The sequence below is a fragment of the Solanum pennellii genome, chromosome 8 (genome assembly GCF_001406875.1).
Source record: "Solanum pennellii chromosome 8, SPENNV200".
NCBI classification, from domain to species: Eukaryota; Viridiplantae; Streptophyta; class Magnoliopsida; order Solanales; family Solanaceae; genus Solanum; species Solanum pennellii.
In genome coordinates, this window is record NC_028644.1 from 55526599 (window position 1) to 55549702 (window position 23104).

General features: G+C 31.3%; 2 protein-coding genes across 2 annotated transcripts in view; one reads left to right on the forward strand and one right to left on the reverse strand.

The window, feature by feature from the left end:
* Positions 1-2863: 2863 nt before the first annotated feature.
* On the reverse strand, positions 2864-3869 carry LOC107028339 (uncharacterized protein At4g33100). The gene is made up of 3 exons (XM_015229369.2): positions 3626-3869; positions 3389-3473; positions 2864-3261 (listed from the first exon to the last, which is right to left on the reverse strand). The coding sequence occupies exons 1-3, from the start codon at positions 3715-3717 to the stop codon at positions 3169-3171; spliced, it is 270 nt and encodes an 89-aa protein (XP_015084855.1). The 5' UTR covers positions 3718-3869; the 3' UTR covers positions 2864-3168.
* Positions 3870-19120: 15251 nt separating this feature from the next.
* The window catches only part of LOC107028337 (aminopeptidase M1), a 9560-nt gene continuing 5576 nt past the window's right edge, over positions 19121-23104 (forward strand). Inside the window, exons 1-9 of the mRNA XM_015229367.2 lie at positions 19121-19469; positions 19542-19687; positions 20334-20436; positions 20720-20906; positions 20980-21073; positions 21280-21433; positions 21538-21642; positions 21737-21853; positions 21996-22109. Of these exons, the coding sequence (XP_015084853.1) occupies positions 19248-19469; positions 19542-19687; positions 20334-20436; positions 20720-20906; positions 20980-21073; positions 21280-21433; positions 21538-21642; positions 21737-21853; positions 21996-22109 (1242 nt within the window). The 5' untranslated portion in view covers positions 19121-19247. The remainder of the gene's footprint in view (positions 19470-19541; positions 19688-20333; positions 20437-20719; positions 20907-20979; positions 21074-21279; positions 21434-21537; positions 21643-21736; positions 21854-21995; positions 22110-23104) is intronic.

A 23104-nucleotide genomic window follows, 5' to 3' on the forward strand; every position in this document is an offset into this window, starting at 1 on the left:
TTTCCCCCCCCCCCCCCACACACACACACATGGATCTTGAAGTACTATTTCTGCATGACCAAATCCCAATATCATATTGGTTTCATAAAAAGTATTTTAAAAAGAAAACAGGTAGGTACTACAATCACCCTGTTGCCTGTGATATCAAAAGACATTACCCTGGAGTCTACAATGCACAACTTACCTTATCGTAACTAAGTTTTCCCACAATATTGAGCATAAAGTCATAAAGTCAAACCATCAGTCCATTAATTCAAAAAGTTTTTACTGAACTTGAACCGGAAAAGAGACGTGACAAGCGTGACTCTAGCAAATGTTTCCAATCTAACATCAAATGGAAACGTGAACCAAGGAGAGTGTGGTTGTTCAGTCTAACTATATATTCAGTGCAAGCAAGTTGACAAAAAAAACAGCATCTGCTTGATTTAGTGTTACGTTGAGCAAAGTAATAAACTCAAAAACCTTCCTTGCTTACCTTAAAAAAATTAGTAAACTCAAGAATTAAAATGATTGTGCAGATAAATTGAGTAAATATTTAACATGCTGCAAAAGGAATTGCTGAAGGGAGATCATCAGACTAAAACCAATACCCCATTGCAAAGACTCATACAACATGGAAACCGGAGTTGTAATCATAGAATTCATCTAAACTCACCCTAGCTATAGGCTCAAAGTATCGAATCCTGTTCATCATCAAAACCTGTGTCTCATAATCAATGGAATCAATGCAAATATAGGAACAGGTTTCTGAGCAAGGAACGTATAAGCCGAAATCTGGAATGAAGGGAGGCCCTCCACCTCACCATTAATCTAAGGAAGTAGAGAGGCAAATAAAGGTTTCCCCTTGGAGGAAGGATATGGGCATGGGTTACATTGGAAATCACCAAATCAAGGGGAAAGACGTAAGGTATCAGGAATTACTCCACTAAAAATAGTCTGTCTCTTCGACTATAAACAGTATCATAAATTCTAAAAGCATGTCGTGATATGTCAATTCATATCTAAGGAAGCAGAGATCCAAATGTGGATGAACAACAAACAGTAGATATCATTTTCAGTCTCTATTTCAATTTCCATCAAGATAAAACTTAACAAAGTACCCAAGTTTATGCAAAAAATAAAATAAAATGCAAGCTCTTCACTCTCCTTTAAGGATCACCAAGAAATACTAAAGCTAAGAAGGCTATGGTGGAGGAAATGAGTGTCTACATGATAATGGAACTTGGGAGATAGTTCCTTCACCACCGGGAAAAATGAACAATTGAATGTCACTGGGTATGCGAAGGATATTCTAAGATTTATGATCTTAATTATGGTGATACCTTTTTTCATTACTGAAGATTGTATTTGTTCACGGCTTACTCCATGGCCATGTTTAAATGCCCCTTCTATCAGTTGGATATCAAGAATTCTTTCCTTGATGGAACAACCACTAGGATATGTCGCTTAGGGAGGATCTGGATTATATATGTCAATTTCATAGATCTCTTTATGGTCTAACCAATCACCAAGGGCATGTCAGGCTGTTTAGAACAATTCTCCAACAGTTTGACATGCTTTGGAGTGAAGCTGACCACTCAGTGTTCTATAAACATTTCTCATAATGGCAAACACATATTCTTGGTTGCTTTTGTGGATGACATTGTTATAATAGATGATGATCATGAAGGCGTTATTCATCTTATGCAGCATCTTAGCAGTCACTTGCGGACAAAAGATTTCTGTAAACTAAAATACTTCCTAGGAATTGAAGTGGCCCAATGCAGCCATGGAATTTCAATTTCAAATAGGAAATATGCTTTTGACATTGGAAGACACTAGCATGTTAAATTGCAGACCAGTTGATACTCCTATGGAGCCAAACATTAAGATTGTGCATGGACAGGAGGAGCCATTGAAAGATCCAGGTCACCAATTGGAGATTGAATGGAAGCTCAATTATATTCTTACAATCACACGCTGGACATTTCATCTGTGGTTAGCCAATTTTTCAGGACTCCATTTGACAGTCATTTGAATGCACTGATTTGTATCTTAAGTCATATCAAAGGTCAGACAGGCAAGGTTCATTGTATGAGAATAGAGGAGACACAAATAGTACTGGATATTCTGATGCAGATTGTATAGGATCTCCTCGGCCTGTTTCAAGTTCTGTGTTCTAGTTGGAGAAAACCAGATAGCTTAGAAAAGCAAAAAGCACGACGTAAAAGCTAGATCCAGTGCAGAGGCAGAGTACAGCATAATGGCTTTGACTTCAAGTGAGCTTATATCGCTAAAATAACTTCTCCAAGACTGGAGGTATGGTAGAGATACACACATGAAACTGATATGTGACAATCAAGATGCAATACATATTACTTTGAATCATGTGTTTCATGAGAGCACAGAGCATATAGAAGTTAATTGAAATTTGGGGTGCATCTACTTCATTAACTCCAATGATCAGTTAGCAAATATTCTTACAAAATCATTTTGTGGCAAGTTAGGAGCATACAATGTGTATGCCCCAACTAGAGGAGAAGTATTAAGAATTAGGAAATTATTAATATTGCAAAAGCTCATTTCTTGTATACATAGGAAAGGTTTAGAATCCTAATTGTGTAAATAGGAACAGCAACTACTTTCCTTTATAGGATTACTAGTAAAGAATTATGTAAAAACAACACGCTTGAGGGAATATCAAACAATTCATTCCCAAAATCTCTTCTTTTCTCATTACATATCCAAACTATCTTCACCTAACATTATCAGCTTTGTTTTTTCTTACTCTCCAAGAATTTTGATGGTATCATATGCAACTGGTCTAAAGGGCAGAACAAGTTCAAATGATATTAATACTTTACACATCACAAAACACAAGCAATTTAACTAAGATAAGAGTCTAACAATACATAGCTTAAAATTTCATCAAGAGTCAAAATTTCTATAGGAGCATTGTTATTGCAAGACAATCTTTCAGCTTTATGCAGCATGCTTGCCTAGTTCTACTCAAAAGCTTACATGCAAAACTCAGGAAAGCCTTTCAATCAGAGGAAAATTCGAGTATTTTTTCATTGATTGATTACATGTCACAACTTGACATCAAATACAATTACAAAAACATTCTAATTATGCTTCACTTTAAATCACATTTCATTTTCATGGTACTTCAAGATGCTCAATTGTGTGTTACTTGGGAGCACCAGCAGAGCTCTTTGAATCATTTTGATTAGCACCATCAGCTTCCAAGAATCTACTTAAATGCTTATCATCCAGATGTTGCTGAAATTTTTTAATGACAAAAGTAACTTCAAAAATAAATACATAACAACAACAGTGAAATCCCACAAGTGGAGAGGTTGTTTTCAATAGCTTATTGAGCTTAGAATTCGAAGAAGAGAAAACTCACAGATAGACAATCTCTGTATTTCTTCCACTCTATAACACACTCCTCTTTATTCCACTCACCCTTCAAGAATTTGTCAGAATACCACCTACAGAGAAACCCATCATCAATCTCAAGGTTCAGGGTTTTAGATAAACATCAACTATTCAATAATCTAAAGAAAACTAACTGTTCTTGATCCACAACAACAAATTAGCCAAAAGGGGTGAATAATATTATCATAAAGTTTGAATTTTTGACCTGTTGAAGCAATTATGGTAAGCCTCTCTGAGTTGAGCACAAGGTGAAGTAGCTAACCCAGATGCATTTTTCTTCTCCTTGAAGATTCCCATGTTAATGGCTACTACAAATCCATGAATCTACACAGAAACTGAGCAGTTAAAGTTCAATTTTGAAAAATTGCATTTCTTCCTTCAACGGCAAATCAAGGGGGGATTTGGATTTGGTTAAGCCTTAACTAGATTCTGATGATTTTAACAAACAACCACTTTTAGGGCTACTATTAAAAATATAGCTATTGCAAAAATAATCACAACTAAGAATGTGATACATAATTAAGAAATAAAATAACCACACTTTTAACTCTAATTATATTGTTAAGAAAATGATTTGATTCACCAAATTAGTGCATTGTATGTATAGTCCACAATAAGATGATTTTGTTAAAGGGGAAAAACAATTGGTAAATATGATAAGGTCAATGTTGTCAGATGTTAAATTATCATTCAAAGTTGTAGGTAAAATATCAAGTGTATTGCGTTGGAGTCAATTCGCTAAATAGTCACCCAAGTTAAGAGAATTGTCTTAAAATATCATTTATGTTTCATTTAGAATTAAAATGTCACTCAACTATCACTTTTCCTCCAAATATACTTGGCACTTTAAGATCATCACTCTCTCCTAGTTGGCATGACATGTCATTGAACTCTTTTTTTTAATAATAGACTAATTTAATTCTTTTAACCTATTTAACTAAAATAATGATCGTATTATTTTTACTTTATTTTTAATCTATTAAGAATAAATTTTCATACTTAAAATCTTTTATCAAAATTAAACTTTTTGTTTTTTATGTTATGAAGAATACATTTTTAAAATGTACTATAATTTTATTAATTTTGAATACTTATAAACACATACATTCAAAAAAAATACTTATATACAAATCACTCATTAACGCTAATTTACATCAATTAATCACAAGTTGTATGATAAATCAATAATATCAAAGGTCAATTAACTATTACAATAATATTACTTGTATATTTTGCAATTTATGCTTCCGATTTTTTTTGAAAAAAAAAGAAAGTGAATAATATTATATTTTTTATCCATTAGAAATACTAAATACCTCAAAAGTCTCCTTAAATTCTAGTTGATATGCCTTGTCATTAAATAATCATTTTAAAAAAATAATAGACCTATTTAATTCATCAAACTTACGTCTCTACAAAATAAATATATAATTACATGAGAATTTATGAAGATTATAAGAAAAGTAATTTAAAAAGTATAGTACCTTTATATATTGTCACCAAACAAAATTCAATGAAAAAATCTCTGTATATAATTAATACCTGATAATTTTAAAATTCCTAACAAAAATTATTTGAAAATTTTAAAAAAAAATTAATAAAAGTATTTAAAAAAAGTTGGTAAGAAAAAGAAAATTATTATTTTTACTTTTTTTAATTTTATTTTTATTTTTATTTTTATTCTTTTATTCTATATTATATTATATTATAAGTTTTCATACAATTAAACATCAATAAATAAGATAATAATTAATTGAATTTACTAATTTAATTTGATAGTATACATATTATATGAGATTAATATACTGATAAATAAAGTTCAAAATTTTATTTTCTATAAATATTATTCACTTACTATTTTCTTTTAAAAAAAGATATTACAAATATATATGGATTTCAAAGCACCCAAATAATTATTTTTTAATAATTAATCGATCTTTAATATTATTGATTTATTATACAATTTATGATTAATTGAAGTAAATTAGTGTTAATGAGTGATTTGTATATCAATATTTTTTGAATGTATGTGTTTATTAGTATTTAAAATTGATGAGATTATAGTACGTTTTAAAAATGCATTCTGCATAACATAAAAAAATAAAAAATTTAATTATGATAAAAGATTTTAAATATGAAAAGTTATTCTTGATTAATTAATTTAAAAAATTAAAAATAATATAATCATTATTTTAGTTAAATGAGTTCAATGAATTAAATTAGTCTATTATTAAAAAAGACTTTAATGGCATGTCATTCCAACTAGGAGAGAATGATACTTTTGAATTGTCAAATATATTTGGAGGAAAATAGTGATAGTTGGGTGATATTTTGGTCCTAAATAAAACATAAATGATATTTCAAGGCAAATCTCTTAACTTGGGTAACCATTTGGTAAAATTCACTCCTCCATTGCTTTGAAATAAGAGCACATATGGCAATTGATTTATGATGGAATTGTTTCTTGTTTATGTAGGTTTAAATTAAATTAAAGATAACTTTGTTAGATTCTTGACTAGTGGACTTATGAGAAATATGATAATTATATATTATTATAAAAGTGAAAATTATAAAAGTTTGAACATAAATTATCAAAATGTATTTTTGTTTTTATTTTTCATTCGGTAATTATGTGCCTGCATTGAAATTCCTATTTGATTTTGAATGGTACATTTTGAAAATAATGCTCCCTATAAGACATTTTTACCCTTAAAAATTCGATTTAATTATTACAAAAAATTCTAGATAGATAAGCATTTTCAATTTTTTTAAAAAATTATAAAATACTAAATTATTCTTTGGGACACAAGAAATACATATGCACTGCAACCGGACCATATAAAAGTCCATTAATACAAAAATTAATTCTCAAAGACAATAAAGAACTATCTTCGTCCAATTTTAGTTATCATAATATTTTTAAAAAATTATAATTTATAATATTTTTCATATAATTTTTGAATATTTAATTTATTTTTAAAAAATATCAAATTAATATAATCTAATTTAATTTTAAAAATTAATTAAATTAACTTTTAAAAAATGTAACACAAAAATAAAAGTAGACTAGGTTATCCAGACGAGGTTATCCTTCCTATTTAACAAGTATGAGTACTCAATACTACCAAAGCAATAAAAAAACTCCACGTAGACAAAGAATATTAGTGCAAATTTTACTTCCTTTCAATCTTCACTTCTTCAACTTAAAAGATAAAAATAAAAAAATCCTTCGCTTCTTTGTTCTTTCAACTCAAATGTGTACAATTGTAACAAATCCGCGTTAATATTCTGCCTTTCCACTTATTTTGCGTCTTACTACTATTTTGGTTCTTTCTTTTGTCACTACGAATTTCTTTTCAAAATCTCTTGCTATGTTGTTGCTTTCATTATATGATGTTTGTCTTTTTGGTAAGCCTGTTTTCTGATTAATCTTTTTTTATTGCACTTCTTTGTATTAATACTCGGTTATTACTTTGGTTTCTAACATATAAGAGTTAATTAGAAATCTAAACATCGTCTGAACAAGTCATCTAGTATATAAGAAGAAAATTGAGACGTAGCTTGTACATCAAGTTCCCAACTGAAAGTAAAAACAAAGAAATAAAAGTTGAATAATATCATGGTCATCGAAACATGAGGGCTCACCACTATTAAGTAAAAGTTGAAGATGATTCCTAGCCACGAATATGAGAACATGTAACGTCGGATCCTACATTGGAAAAAACAATGTACGTAAGAGTATCTGTTAGTACAAAAATGCACTAAGTATGATAGCCATGCATAAAACATATAAAAACATGCTTAAAAGAGTTTTTTATGACATGCAATGACCAAGCTAAAACATGATGTAAAAGAGTGAGAAACATACGTCATAAAACATGGTCAATGCAAGCTAATATCTTTCAAACTTTGTGAGATACTTCTAGATGTAACCTTAATTCATCGTTGTGGGAGATTTACCTTTAACCGACATATAAGACCATGTAAGCTATCAACGTAGTATTCAATGTGTGGCTCGCACCGAAAAGGGGTGTTCTACTTGCCAAGGTAAAACCATGGACTTCTAGCTATTATGGATCCACTAGCTAATGTCTATATAAGACAATCATCCTGTGGGGACACATAGGTATATATGAGATAACGAGATTGCTACTAGAAACCCGACCTCTACTAATGGAGAGCTTTCATCTCAATCTCACGGAATAGTCATTTTCTTAACTTGTCTTTATCATACATGAAAGGGCATGTCATATTGTCAATCCAAGCTAAGTCATATGTCATGGAATGGTACAATTAGGACTACCAACCTAAGCTGGGTTTCATTACAATAGTTCCTTAACTTTGATTCGTTTTAGATGAGAAAACCTATCAACCTTAGAATCATCAATGTGAGCAAACCTTTACATACTTACTTCTATGTGTTTATGCCTTTCACAACACAACAGCAATATCATTGATGCTCCACTCTCAAAGCATCCTTAGAACATTTTTATCAATTTCATAGGAACATGCATAATTCAAAATTCTTTTTTCAAAAATCAAAACCACTTTCAATCTTCATAATCTAAAAAACATGGGTTAGGCATGGGCTCGTGGAAAATCACCTTAAAATCATGTAATTATCACAATTCATGCTTGATAATCATAAAACAATCAAATAAATCAATATTCAAAAGAACCCATGACATAGAATGTCACGACCTGAGAGCACCCCCTGGTCGTAATATGACGTATTCGATCTCGAAGAGATCTTATTCAAGCCCTTAGCATTCATTATATAAAAGCATAGAAAATATGGAAGAATTTAAAACTTTTTTTAAAACATAACTCGAAAAGTATTTCATAAAGCGAAAGTCTTTCTAACATCATCGTCTCAAACCATCTATGAATGACATGAATAAAAGTCTTGGGACGCAACCCACATAAAGTCTAAAAAAAATATGAAAGACATAAAGGAACATAAAGGTTTGTCCTCGAAGCTACGAGGACTCACCACTTCTTCACTTCTTCAAGAACCTTGAAACTAGCAACTCAAAGCTCCAACACTGCATTTGGTTAGAATGTAGGCAATATGCGTTAGCACAAAGGTACTAAGTATGAAAGCTAACACAACATCATAAGAGAATCTCAAAGGTTAGTCAACATAAGACATAAGCATAAGAGACAATAACATATCATAAACATAATCTCCAACATAAGCATCATATAATACAAGTTAACCTAAGACATAGTAACTGAGCATGGGAGAAACATTACCTAAATCACATGGTCTCTACTTAGACCTACAAGGTTACACACCTCAACACTAAACCTTTCATACTACAAGTCATCTACTTCACAAGTCACCTCCAAGTATACTTGTGCAATGCAAGGATAACATCACATACTACCATCCAAGCTAAGTAACTCTGTTTGGTCATTCTTGATCATAGCCCACCTTCATAGTCAAGACCTAGGTTTTCATGTTATCTTAACATATTTTATATACATGGTCTATTCTAAAGCTTCTTTATGCTATAAGGGTGCCATACTTCTAAGTAATCTCAAGAGACACTTGTGCAATGCATGAAAGGCATCTCATACTATCCTTCATACTAAGCATAGCCTTGAAGTCATCCTAGTCATATCCATCCTACTTTGGCCTTATCAATAACTTCACTCTCTTAACTAAGGAATCTCTCTCATTTAACCAACTATAATTAGGAAAGGCAATTCTAGTCCAGTCCTATCTCAAGGCTTCTCTTTAGTGACCCTAAGTCATATTTTGTGCAATGCACTCATAGCATCCCACAATACTAATCATGTTAAGTATTACTTTTAGGTCCTATTACTAGTTCTTTTTGGTTTGGAACCTAGTTCCTCTCTTTAACTTTAGAACCCTATGAGGTACTCTCTCATAAGCACATCTTTATTCATTATTAAGTTGAACCCTAGGAGATACTTCATTAAGTATGTCTAAGTTTCTTATTCCCATGGACCTATGAGATACTTCTTTAAGTATGCCTAAGTCCATCTAAAGTCATGAACACTATGAGATACCGCCTTGGTATGTCTAAGTTCATCTACCCTCATGAACAGTATGAGATACCACTTTTGGTATGTCTAAGTTCATCTACACTCATGAACACTATGAGATACTTCATTAAGTATGTCTTAGTCCATTATGCTTTTGAACACTATGAGATGCTTCTCAAGCATGTCTTAATTCATAGGATATGGAGATCTCTATTAGGAAACCTTGACTCAACTACATGAAGGATCCACTCTCATGAAACCTAACTTTGGGAAAATCCACACTCTTCTACGTAAGAGTTCCCCCTTAAACTTGGATAGTCCTCACATCTACTAGGTGTGTCTCTCCTTTCTTCTTGGAGTCCAGTTCCTTTCTTGTGTGACACTCCTTATCATTGGCATATCCACTTGGAGTCAAGCATATACTCCAAGGTTTACTTGTTAAGCCTTGCTTAACACTTTTCTCTCATGGAAGGATGTCCTTGATAATCTAGCCATGCTCAAGTAATTCTATCACTTCATACATTCAAGCTTTCATAAGGTAGGTTAGGTGAGTATAGACCTTTCATCATATCCCAACCTATTAGACTTCTATTCTCTTTTTAGAATTTACTTTCAAAGCCATAACATCACTAGGAAATCACATTAGTCTCACCCTAAAGCCCTATCTATATGCACTACAACAAATATGATATATAGCTACGAAATTATTAGCTACGACATCAAATTAGTCACTAATTATTCGCTTTTAGTGAGAAAATTTACTTTTTGTGCTTAAATATATGGGACACATACTTTTAGTGACGAAAAATAATAATTCGTAGCAAATTTTTGTCCACTAAAGTTTCCCACCAAAAAATTATTTGGCGCCATTTTGTTAAGTAGTTTTACTCACGAGTTTAAAGTTAGCGGTGACACATTATTTTGTCACTAATAGTGTATGTAATTTATGACAAACTACGACATCAAATTCGTCACTAAATATTCATTTTTAGTGATAAATTTTACTTTTTGTGCTTAAATATATGAGACACATATTTTTAGTGACGAAACATAAAAAATTGTAGCAAAGTTTTGTCCACTAATGTTTTCCACCAAAAATTAATTGGCGTCATTTGTTAAATAGTGTTAGTCATGAATTTAAAGTTATCAGTAACACATTATTTTGTCACTAATAATGTATCTAATTCATGACAAAATATTTTTGTATTATAATTTATTAAATTTTGGACACAAAAAAATTTCATCTAAAAAAATATGTTGCTACAATATCGACAAATTAGAGTTCGTAGTTAAATATTATAAATTTTAGCTATGAAAATTTATATTTAATTATGACATTTATTTCATCACTAATAATATAAATAATTGGTGACAAATATTTTATTGTCTCTAATCAATCTATGATTTAGTGATAACAAAAAAATTGTCATAAAATATGTAAGGTGTTAATTAGCGACGACTTAAAATTTGCAGTGAGTAATAAAACTATTTACTACAAAAAAATTCATAGCTAAATACAATTTTTTTGTTACAATTGTTCATAATTACAAGTGATAACTTACAGAAAGAATAATACAAGTGCTTGATAAGAAGTAGACATAGTCCACTCGTTAATTGACAAGTGAAAATATTGAAACCAATAAATTTAGTCGATTTTGTAAAAACGAAAAAGTTCAATAAATCAATTTTCTTAAATTACGCAATTATAAAATGCATCATTTAAAAAATACATTCCGGATTATAAGTATTGTGATTGGGCACGGTTCTACCACTAGATCACTAATATTTGTTGGTTTAGCACTTTTATTTATTATTTGATACACTTTCATTGACAAGCACGATAAAAAATTTTTGTCAAGTCTTAGTGCTAATATTTGTGCATGTCTATTGATTTGTAATTGGTAAACTACATAGATCAAGTCGGTCTATTTGCTTCTGTCTATAAATATGTACATATTTACTAGTAATTCCACATACGTGCGTAGAGTAATTACACAAAAATAACATCGAGTTACAAACTTAGACTTTATAAAGGTGCAATATATTTCATGAATTTCTATTAACTTTTTCCATTTGTGTCAAAATTGAAATAAATTAAAAAATGAAAGCACAAATAAAAGAAATGAACTAACGTGAATTTCAAATGTATTATGATGAAGTACTATAGTTATTGGTATCTATGTTCAACTTGAATCGATTATTCATTTTTTTAAAAACCAAAAGTATGATTTTAAATAAATTTATTATTGTATTGAATAATTTTTAAAATTTATAAAAATAAAGAAATAAAATTGACATAATCGTACTGTATATATTTAAAGATATTTTAAAAATACACAGTTTAATTAAAATATAATCTACATTTGAATAAATTGTGGGTGGTAAATTTCATTCATTTGTGTATGAGTATAAGTAATCATATAATAAATTATTTCTACAAACTTTAAATTTGAAAGAAGTGAATGAAGTATAAAATAAACAAAAATGAACGACAAGAGTGAGTTGGTTTGATGGTAAACACTCTTCACTTCCAACCTTAAGGTTGTGAGTTTGATTCCCCAAGGTAGCATAATGTGCGATCTCCTGGCCAGGGTTGAAAAAAATTGAGATAGAGACGATTTCTTTAGTGACAAAATTAGATTTTGTTTAACTACGAAATACATATAACTATAGAGACGATTGATTTTGTCACTGATTGAAGTAAAATAATTAGCGACGATATAATTTTATCGGTAGTAATAACCTTTTTAGTGACAAAGCATACTATTAACTACAAAAAATTATACTTTTTACAACAAATAAATTTGTCACAAATGTTTAAGCATTTGGGGATGATTTTTTCTTTTTATAGTTAACATAATACTTTTAGCGACAAAACACTAAATCGTCTTTGTATACTTTTAGAGACACACACTTAGTGAAGACTGAGTGACGAACTATTTTTCGTCACACAAAAAATTTAGTGACAAAATATGATTTATTAATGACGAAATTATTTGTCCCTGATAATCGAATTTGTTGTAGTGATGATCACAAACCCTGTTCTCAAGGTTTCTTTCTTAATCTCTTTTTTATACCTAGATTTCAAGGTAATTTGATCACATCTCTCATTACTAGGTGATTCAAGTCTTACTTGATCATAAAGGTTCAATTCCAACGTTATAGGCCAAAATACTTCTTATTCAATCAAGCCTAGGTAGATTAATATTTAGATGATTCTAACTATGATCAATTAACATTCAAGACAATTGAAACAAATAAGATGAATTTAAAACCTTCAATCTTGCCTCTAATGGCCTAAACTCACAATGATCACCTTCATCAATCTATATTAGGGTTCATCAAGGAATTCACATGAAACATCATATAATCATCACATAAACATAATTAAAACATAATTGAATGTTATCCACTATTTTGGAATCACAAACAAGTCTTACCCACAATGTAATCACAACCTTAGTTACATTGGAGTATTTTGGATTCACAATTGAGGGATATCTATGTGGGCTCCATGGATAGAAGAATCCATGGATGAATGAGCTTCACATACCTTTAATCACAGCCTTAAACTAAGCCTGAAACCTTGGTGAAACTCGACCTAGTTGCTGCCTCCTCCTTCCCTTCTTCTTATTGGTGATCTTGAGAGAACTTTAGGGAGGGGAGGGTTTAGTTTTGAAGAATGGATTCTACTTTAGGGTTTCTATGTTTTAATCATCTTGAAATACCCTAAAATAGATAAAATAACCATACATAATTTAATTAGAACGTGAGTCGAATTTACCAATTCACCCCTTAAATGGCTGAAATATTGCAGAGCTGCGGGTGGCCATGATTGCCACCATCCACGGATGGATTGACGGCCCGTCCTGGTCATCCAATTGATTCAGAGAGGGGTCTGGGGAGGCTTTTGGTGAGGATACTAAGTCTCAACTCACAAAGCCAATCCACGCCCCGTCAAACCATTGACGGTCCGTCAATGGTGGTCGTGGATGGCTACTGTTTGACAGCTTTTTGGCCAACGTTTAGGTCCTTCTCAAGGACCCTTAGGGTGGTCCTCGGCGAGTCGTACTCAAAATTTTGGACCCTAAACATGTCCATCTAGGTGTAGGAACCCTTGATACTCAATTTCACCTTCACACTACACTCCAAATCTCAACAACAAAACCCTGCCATATACTAGTTCAACTAGACTAGTTCCCGAGCGTCATGGTCTTTCTTGACGCTTTACTTCTAAACTAAGTTAATTGCATTATATTAGGTCTAGAAACATCATTTTAACCCATTTTAAGTTATTAGACCTCATGTAAGGCTCTAGCTTAGGTCATAAGATTTTCGTGGTGTTTCATGAAAGAAACCCCTAACTCAATTGGGAAAATTCTAGCTTTTCAAATTGAAGAATTTAGGGACTTATGGAGAAAAGTGCTTTATGAATGAAGACTATCATACCTTGGTTATCAAAGCCCTTAAGAATTTGTATGATTGCAAGCTTGATCCTTGGAACCCTATGATGACTCCTTTTTCAAGCTTTCTAGAGAGAGAATTATTTGGAGAGAAAAACTTGTTCTTCTTTCAGGAATTTGAGAGAATGATTTCACTTGGGGAAATTTGGGGTTAAAAACACTTATATAGGACTTCTAAGTAAGGGTAAAACAACATAATATTAGGCTAGAATAATTAGGAAAAGACTCAAAAGTCCCTAAGAAAATAACTACCGACATCCAGTGATGGCCGGACCGACGATCCGTTGGTCAGACCACGGACCATTCTGGTTGGGTGTCATTTGGGATCAGAGGCTGAAACTTGAGGCTTTGGTCAACGGGGCTCACCCATGGACCATGGGTCCAACGACAGGTCGTTGGTCTCGGTCGTGGGTCACTACTTTCGACCTCTAAATTTTTCTAATTCTGTGACTCACTTAAGAAATCTATTTACGGCTCGGATGCTGAATGATGGACCTTCTTGATGATTCGTTGAAAAAGTAATGAAACCTTACATTTTTGGATAGCTGGTATGGCCAATAAAGGGCCTACCTACGGTCTGTGTGCCATTCAATGGACTATTGGTGGTGTCCATCAGTTTGGTCATCAAATTTTCTAAAGAACTGAAATTTTTACCTACCTTGAATCCGAGGTGTTACAGAGCTAGATACCGAAATTCAATATCTTTTGAGCTCGAATTCAACCTAACTCAACAAAACCACTTAAAATTTCTTCAACATTCTTTAATGGTAGAATTTTCTTCTTAACTTCAAATCATTTAAAAATTTGAACATCGACTAAATAAACACTAGGCAACAAAGATCTAATTAAAAAACAAGTACAAAAATACAAATCAAAGCAAAACTTTGAAATTTTAGGACTAATTTTTGTTTTTGGATTTTTTTTAATACGGGTAAATTCTTTTAACTCAACAAATAATTTTAGAATTTTAGTTTTTTTTTAAAAAAAAATTAATGATGTAGGCGAAATTTGATATAATTTCGTGAAGAATTGAAAATGTTGAAAATTTGAGAGTTGTTTATGTTCTTGGTGTTCTTAAAGAAAAAGAAGCAAAAAGTGTACATTTGGTCCAAAAACTCCAATTGAAAATCTTAAACTTTGTTTGGGGGTGTAAATCTAATTTTGCAAAACCGGAGTTAAAAAAAAAAGCGCATGAATAAGCCTTTTTTTTAACAGTAATGACATAGATGAGTCAAACTTTTAATAGATGCATAAATGAATATTTTCTAAAAGTTCGATGACATATTCAAGTCTTTTCAAATAAATTAAGAGCGACCTTTCATAATAAATAACTAACAATACAAATCCCCAACTTTCCTCCAATTATTTTCAAAGACACTTGACTTTACGCAAACATTTAACATATTCAGATAATTAATTCATCTTTTAAAAAATTTAAAACAATTAAATTGAAGCACAATCAAGAAATTAAAAAAGTGGCATAAATATCACAAACAAAATAATATACATCAACACATACCTTTTATCTTCATAGTCACCATCTGCTCATAATTGTTCGTTGAAGTTATTTTTTCAAAAGTACAGTATTATTATATTAAAATTACTTTTATTTGTAACACTCTATTTTCAGTTTGACTTTGACAAATACTTATACAGAAGTATTACAATAGATAAAAAATTATGAATTGCCCCCAAATAATTAGTTCGGAGAATTGTTAAGATAAAATATTAATAGTAATATTCATAACCATATTAAGTTGTTTTTCTAAACATTTATTTTGAAATACAAATGCAACTGAAGAATCAAGCAATACGGTCAAAATGATATATAAAAATGTTATGTAAGAGCGAATTGCATATTTTGGAAAAGAACAAAAGCGATTGTAAAAATATATACACAGAAGAGTTTTACTAGATCAAACTATCAAAGAATGACATGACGTTTCTCATGTATTGATTTCAATGTAATAGGCGATAAAATAATTTTTTATTAGAGAATATATTGAATGGCTAAAACATTCCTTAATTATGACTCAAATCTAATTAATGTAAATCCTTACATTAGCTAGATGAGCAAAAAACATCTGTATACTATTTAAAAAATAACAAAAATCATCCTTAACTCTATTTTTATTAAGAAACTAATTAAATCAATAATTTTTTTTGAGTTGGTCATATCTTAGCCACGACAAGAAGATAAAAGTTACCTAAAAAAAATAAGAATATCGACAGGAAATGAATTTCTTATTCTCAGAATTTAGATTTTTTGTGTTGTTAGTTTATATTTTTTTTCAATCATCAAATAAATTAACTTGTAATAATACATAGTCTTGAAATATTTATACAATAGGTTCCGATGGTAAAAAAGATTATATAAAAAAATTCATTTTAAAAATATTACCCTCAACTATTTAGAAATTTTTTAAAATAAAATATTAAATACATAACGTTATATAATGCAAATCACATTTATGTACAAAAATATTTAAAATTTAATGAAATTACGTAGGCGTTTAGTTACGAAAATAAAAAAATTATTACTTCATTAAATTTTTTGAAGTTGGAGTTGCACTTGGTCATACTTTTTACAAAGAATATTTAGAATTCAAATATATTTTGTCTGAACATCATTCCTCAATATCTAAAAATTTAAAAAATCACCCAACTTGACTAGTTTAACCGTGTCAAATATATTCATTCGACTTGACACTTTTTTTTTATTTGTGGCATGAGTTTCTTAGGCCTCATTTGTTTTCATTATGATTAAAAGGTCTAAATGTGAATACACATCTGAATATTAAGATTTGCATTAAAATTTGATGTTTTGATCTGAATACACATCCGAATGTTAAGATGTGGTCTCTAAATCTGAACACTAAATAATTAAATTTGTTTGTTTTCAATATCTGAATGTGCAAGTGAAATTGAACATTATATTAATAAAATATTATAAAATTTTTATTTCAACAAAATATATCACTTTTGATAAAAAGAAAATTAAAAAATTTTAACAATCATGATTTGGAGTACTATTTTTTCATTCAAAAATTTTGATAAACAACAATACACCAAAAATATTTTTGCAATCGGTGTTCTTGACACGTCAATACAAGAAAATTATTAATATAAAAATTATTTTTCATTCAAAAACCTTGATAAACACAATGTACCAAAAATATTATTGCAGCCAGTATTTTTGACACGCGTCAATACAAGAAAATTATTAATATAAAAAGATACTTGAAAGGATTTATGAAAACTTACAAGTTCAAGAGGGAAAAGATAATGTTTGATTGAGAAAAGTAAGTAAGAAAGTTTTTAGCCCAAAGCAGAGAAGTGGTGATTTATTATTTGATAACTTATCAAGTGAGCTGAATGTTATTAAGAGTCTCCTACAGATCTGGTTCATCCAGACCTCTTCAGACCCATTAAGAGGTTTTTTAAAAAATAAAACAAATGAACTTAATGGGTTGAATCTGAATGATTCTGATTCTGACCTAAAAATCAAACGTATTTAATAGACTGAATGTGAATGATTAAGATTCAGACCTCCATTAAGTGCAAACAAATGAGGCCTTAATAAAATAATAGACTAAAGAATGAATCTTGCAACTTTTTTGATTATGTAAGAATGTTTTTTGTTTATTTATATAAGGCAGAATGGTCTGGTATACCCTTATACTTGTATCAGTTTGTATTGTGGACTCTTCTACTTAACATTTTGTCAACTGAACCCTTATACTCAACATAATACAACATATTAAACCCTTCTGACTATTGATCATCCTTATGTGACATTAATATAAATGATTTGGCAAGATAGTGTAGTCACACTCTGTAAAGGCAAGTGAATATGATGTTTAAAATTTTAAATTTTACTTTTAAATTATTAAAATTATTTTTAAAAAATAATAAATTTAAAAAGGAGAAAACTCCATCTTTTTCCTCACACTACTTTTTTTTTTTCAGCCAACCCACCCCCACCCCAACCCCAATCCCATTATTCTTTCTTATTCACACCCTATCGTTATTTATCTTCATTTTTCTTTCACTTCTTTCTTCTTTCCCATGGCCCTTTTTTTTTCCTCTTCAATCATCACTTTCCCTGTTCTTCCCATCCCAGACCTCAATTTCTCTCTTTCTGCCTTTCCTCGCTCCTTCCAACTTCTTTCTTGTTTTTCTTTTTGTTTTTATTTTTTGTTACCCAAAATAAAAACGAAATTGGACAAATTTTTTTTGAGCATAATAAGCAAAGAAAATATCAGAAAATTAGTGGAATAAATATAGTTGTTAATATCTCAAATGAGTAACTTGACTTCTTTTGCTGTCAAAATTATTCTTATATTTGTAAGCAATTTGGGGTGTGAAATAGTAGTTGACATTGGATTATGAAAAGTTTGGTCAGATCTGGTTATTCAGTGGCTTAGATTGTTGTTATTGTGGTTGTTAGGTGGCTTAGATTGTTGTTACTTTGATTTCGACGGCAAAAATGGCGATGACGCCGACAAAAATGGAGACCACGCCGACAAAAATGGAGACGACGCAATGGCTCCATCGATTTCTCTGGCATCGACTAGATCCTCTACCTTCTCCGACCAGTTTGTATTGCTATCCATGCCAAAAAATTGAAAATGCTATATTGGATTTTATAGTTGGATTTTAATGAATTTTACGACGCCGGCGATGACTTTCGTTTGGTGGTGAAATAGTGACAATAGAGAAGATTAGAAATGCCAATAATAAATTAAAATGTTATTATTTTATATTTTATTAAATAATTTTGGTTAATAATTTTTAAAAATAGTTATGAAATAATTATGATGTGACATTAATATATCTTAAGTGAATATGACATGTTAATTAAATAAAAGAGAGTGAACTACACACATGGTTGGAGGGGCTTAAATATATCATTTTGGTGGAGTTTAAGGGTTTAGTTGACAAAATGTTAGCTAGAAGAGTTCACTATACAAACTGATACAAGTACAAGGGGCCACCTGACCATTCCGCCTTTATATAACATGAGTATGTATTTTTGATATAAATTATATTCTCTAAACATCAATGTAATAAAGACCGCTAAGACGTTGTTGATTTATTTCTTTATATGTTTTAGCTATAAAAATTAGATAATTTTTTAATTTAATGGAGCATATATTCTTAACTTATTTGTTAAGAATGTATTATTCATTAGGGATCATTTTAATCCACCAAAATATATTAACAACTAATATTAAACCATTTTTGGTCTTGATACTCATAGTTGCCATCAATTCATCCAGATCCAAAATTTCATTATATAACATAGATATACTGAAATCCTCTCAACACAACAATCTTGAGTGAACAATGGAGAAAAACTACGATCAATTCAAAGGACAATCTCGTCTTCCCAAATTTGCTGTTCCAAAGAGGTATGATTTGAAGTTGAAACCCGACCTTGTCACCTGTAAGTTCGCCGGCGCCGTTGACATCTCCCTTGATGTTGTCTCTCCCACCAAATTCATTGTTTTCAATGCCGCTGAACTCTCTGTTGACCCCAAAACTGTTCATTTCAAATCTTCAAACAAGGTGAAGATTCTTTTGAACAAGTTAGAGAAAGTGGTTTGATAAAAAAATAAAACTAATTGAACATGTTTTTAGGTATTTGAGGCATTGGAAGTGGGGTTGATTGAAGAGGATGAGATAATGGTGGTGGAGTTTGGAGAAAGTTTGCCAGTTGGTTTTGGAGTTCTCAGTCTGGCTTTTGAAGGAACACTGAATGACAGGATGAAAGGGTTTTACAGGAGGTATTAAGTTTTGACAAAATTGGTTTGAGTTCTGTTTTAGTGGTTGACTCTTTATTTTATTTTCCCAAGTATAGATGGTTGTTGATTGTTCATGATTTTTCCATCATAGAATTTGGGATTATCTTGTTTATGCTTTTGGAAGACCCCAATAGTCTTCACTTGAACTTCAGAAAACATGTTCATTTTGATGTTCTCTTTTATGTTTACCTAGAATCTATATCTGCTTGTTATAATATATTAGGCTCATCACTTGAACTTCACAAAACATGTTCATTTTGTTTATCTTTTATATTTACCTAGAATATATATCTGCTTGTTATAATATATTAGGCTGATGATTGATTAAGTAAGTGTCATTGGAAAGGTAATACCTACTTCCATAAGCTCTGTCTGGAAGGTACCTTAGCAAGTCAGTTGTTTACTCTGTTGTGGCCTAACTGTATTAGTTCTATGATGTATCCTGTTGATTAGGAAGCTAGTATATCAATTCAACATTTTCCTTCCCTGTCAATTGGTAGTAGTCTTTTAGTGATCTTAGTTTGACAGAAAAACAATAGAGGATAATGTTGCAGTTCTGTTTTCAGAATACTTCATTTTGATTGTGCTATTTATAGATCACTTAACGGTCTTTATTGTCTTCTTGCAGTACCTACGAACATAATGGGGAGAAACGGAATATGGCTGTTACTCAATTTGAACCAGCTGATGCCAGACGTTGCTTTCCATGCTGGGATGAACCTGCTTGTAAGGTATTGTCAGCATATGACTATCTTTGGTGTTTCCACCTGTGCACTTCTGTCTTTGTTTATCTACTCTGTAATGTTAAATTGCTAGTGATGGCAGCTGTTTGTTATATAATTATCATACGTGAACTATTAGTGTGACAAAACACACATGAACTTGGTCTAATCTTCTTTTCTTTTTTTAATCTTTGTCAAGTATTTTATTCTGTTACTTACAGAATTTGGTTCTTCTAATACTATTAGGAACTCAATTTTTTTTCCTTTGTCTTACTTGATATGAACTATCCAGGCCACCTTTAAAATTACACTTGAAGTACCATCAGAACTGGTAGCTCTCTCCAACATGCCGGTTGAAGAAGAAAAAGTGACGGGGAATCTTAAAACAGTTCATTATCAAGAGTCTCCAATAATGTCTACATACTTGGTGGCAATTGTGGTTGGCTTATTCGACTATGTTGAGGATCAAACATCTGATGGTACATATTCTGGCATTAGTGAATATGCCTTTGATAATCTTTTGTTGGTAAATTACATCGCTTTTTTGTGCAGGAATTCCTGTTCGAGTATACTGTCAGGTAGGCAAGGCAAATCAAGGAAACTTTGCATTGCATGTTGCTGTCAAAACGCTGCCTCTCTTCAAAGAGTATGGATCACTTTGATTAAATATGTTTTTGTCATTCATTTATGGAAAAGAAAAACTAATGAAGAAGAGGGATCACTGAGGGTAAAACTTGAAGTTTTTCCCTGAAGTAAAGTTTCTAGATTTTTGTATTGATAATGTACCATTATGGGGGTTTCTAAACAACTGCTTGAAAATGTATTCTAATTTGTGGAGTAAAATGCTCGCAGGTACTTTGGTGCACCATATTCACTACCCAAATTGGACATGATTGCAATTCCTGATTTTGCTGCAGGCGCAATGGAAAATTATGGTCTTGTTACATACCGAGAAACAGCATTGCTTTATGATGATAAGCATTCTGCCGCTGCTAACAAGCAGAGGGTAATCTATATTTGTTGGAAGTTGGTTGGCTTCCTATGACACGTGGTATTAAACCGACTGATTCTATCTTTGGATGTGTTGAATAAAATTTTGGTTTTCTTCAGGTTGCAACTGTGGTGGCTCATGAGCTTGCTCATCAGTGGTTTGGCAATCTTGTAACCATGGAATGGTGGACACATCTATGGCTGAATGAGGGGTTTGCAACATGGGTATGCTGCTTTTCTTAGAAGTATATGTTTTTGTTCATTGGCTTGACTGAGTCGTGAAGCTGTTCATTATAAGTTTTCTCTGGTTGTCATTCAGGTAAGTTATTTGGCGACTGACAGCTTGTTTCCAGAATGGAAAATTTGGACGCAGTTTCTTGAAGAGGCCACTGAGGGACTTCGTCTAGATGGGCTCGCAGAATCCCACCCGATTGAGGTATGGAGCAATTTCTGGTCTGGTTCTTGTATTGTGCTAAAGCCTAAATGCAAGATGCAATTTTGTGTTTTTTCTCCAATTACGGATATCTACTAGTTGTGCTACCCTAAGAATTAATACAAATCTTGTTTTGTCTTACCAGGTTGACATCAATCATGCCGGAGAAATTGATGAAATTTTTGATGCAATTAGTTATAGAAAAGGTGCATCTGTCATCCGGATGCTACAGAGCTATCTTGGACCTGAAAGTTTCCAGGTTTTTCTTCCCATTATTTACTACATTAACATTCTTTTTTATTGTCTTCATTCCAACCCCTTTTTGCTTTATTTTCTCCCCTCATTCTGTTGTGCTATTATTGACATATACTAGTTACCTGTTACCTGGTTCGATGAAAAAAGATATACAGTTACTTCTCCAAACACTTGTTATCAGAAGTTGGAGATGGAAAGTGGGGTGGTGGAATTAGAAGAAGAACTATACCATTCAGTGCGACGACCCTTTTTAATATCTCATATTTCCTTACCAGTGACTCATTGTAAAGTATTATTTGCCTTCAGTTATTACTCCGCCCCATTTTATGTGAAGATGTTTGATTTGGTATGTAGTTTAAGATTTAAGATGTTGATATATATATATATATATATATATAGTGACGGAGCTACAATGTCCCGAGGGTATCCAATTGGAATTGGACACACTTCGCCGGAAAATTATAACGTATATATAGGTAAAATACTACTTGCAACAGTTAAATCTAATATGTTGGCCCACCTGAACATATCAAGATGTTGTGGCCCAGCGGTGTGAGGCTCTCCTGCTAACACTTAAGGCGTGGGTCCAAATCCCCACAGCTGCATTTTACAATCATTTTTAATAAAACACTCCTATTTTATTATTACTCTAAGTTATTAACTTGTTTCTTTAATTGTCTATGCTAATTAAATTACATTCTTAATTAGAAATCTAGGTTTAGTAGCTAATTGAATTATCAATGAATTTTACTTTTTATTTCTTTTCATTAAAATTCTAAATAAAACGTAAATATAATTATTTAATTTTGAAGTTAATAAACAAATTCTAAACTATTTCTATAAAGCTGCCAAAAACGAACAAAAGAACACCTCGTTGATTCTGCTTCCATTATTCATGTGTCGTTATTGTTGTCATTACCATAGATTAGTGAAAGCTTGAGCCTTGAAACGTAAAAAAGTGATTTCATTTTAAGCTTAATTCCCCCCCCCCCCCCCCCC

Excerpts from the sequence above, each read along its gene's own strand:
- LOC107028339 (XM_015229369.2), bottom strand. The coding sequence starts at position 3,717 with ATGGGAATCTTCAAGGAGAAGAAAAATGCATCTGGGTTAGCTACTTCA. Across the intron at positions 3,474-3,625 it reads TACCATAATTGCTTCAACAG|GTGGTATTCTGACAAATTCT; the intron begins GTCAAAAATTCA and ends GTTTCTCTGTAG. Across the intron at positions 3,262-3,388 it reads AATACAGAGATTGTCTATCT|CAACATCTGGATGATAAGCA; the intron begins GTGAGTTTTCTC and ends AAAAAATTTCAG.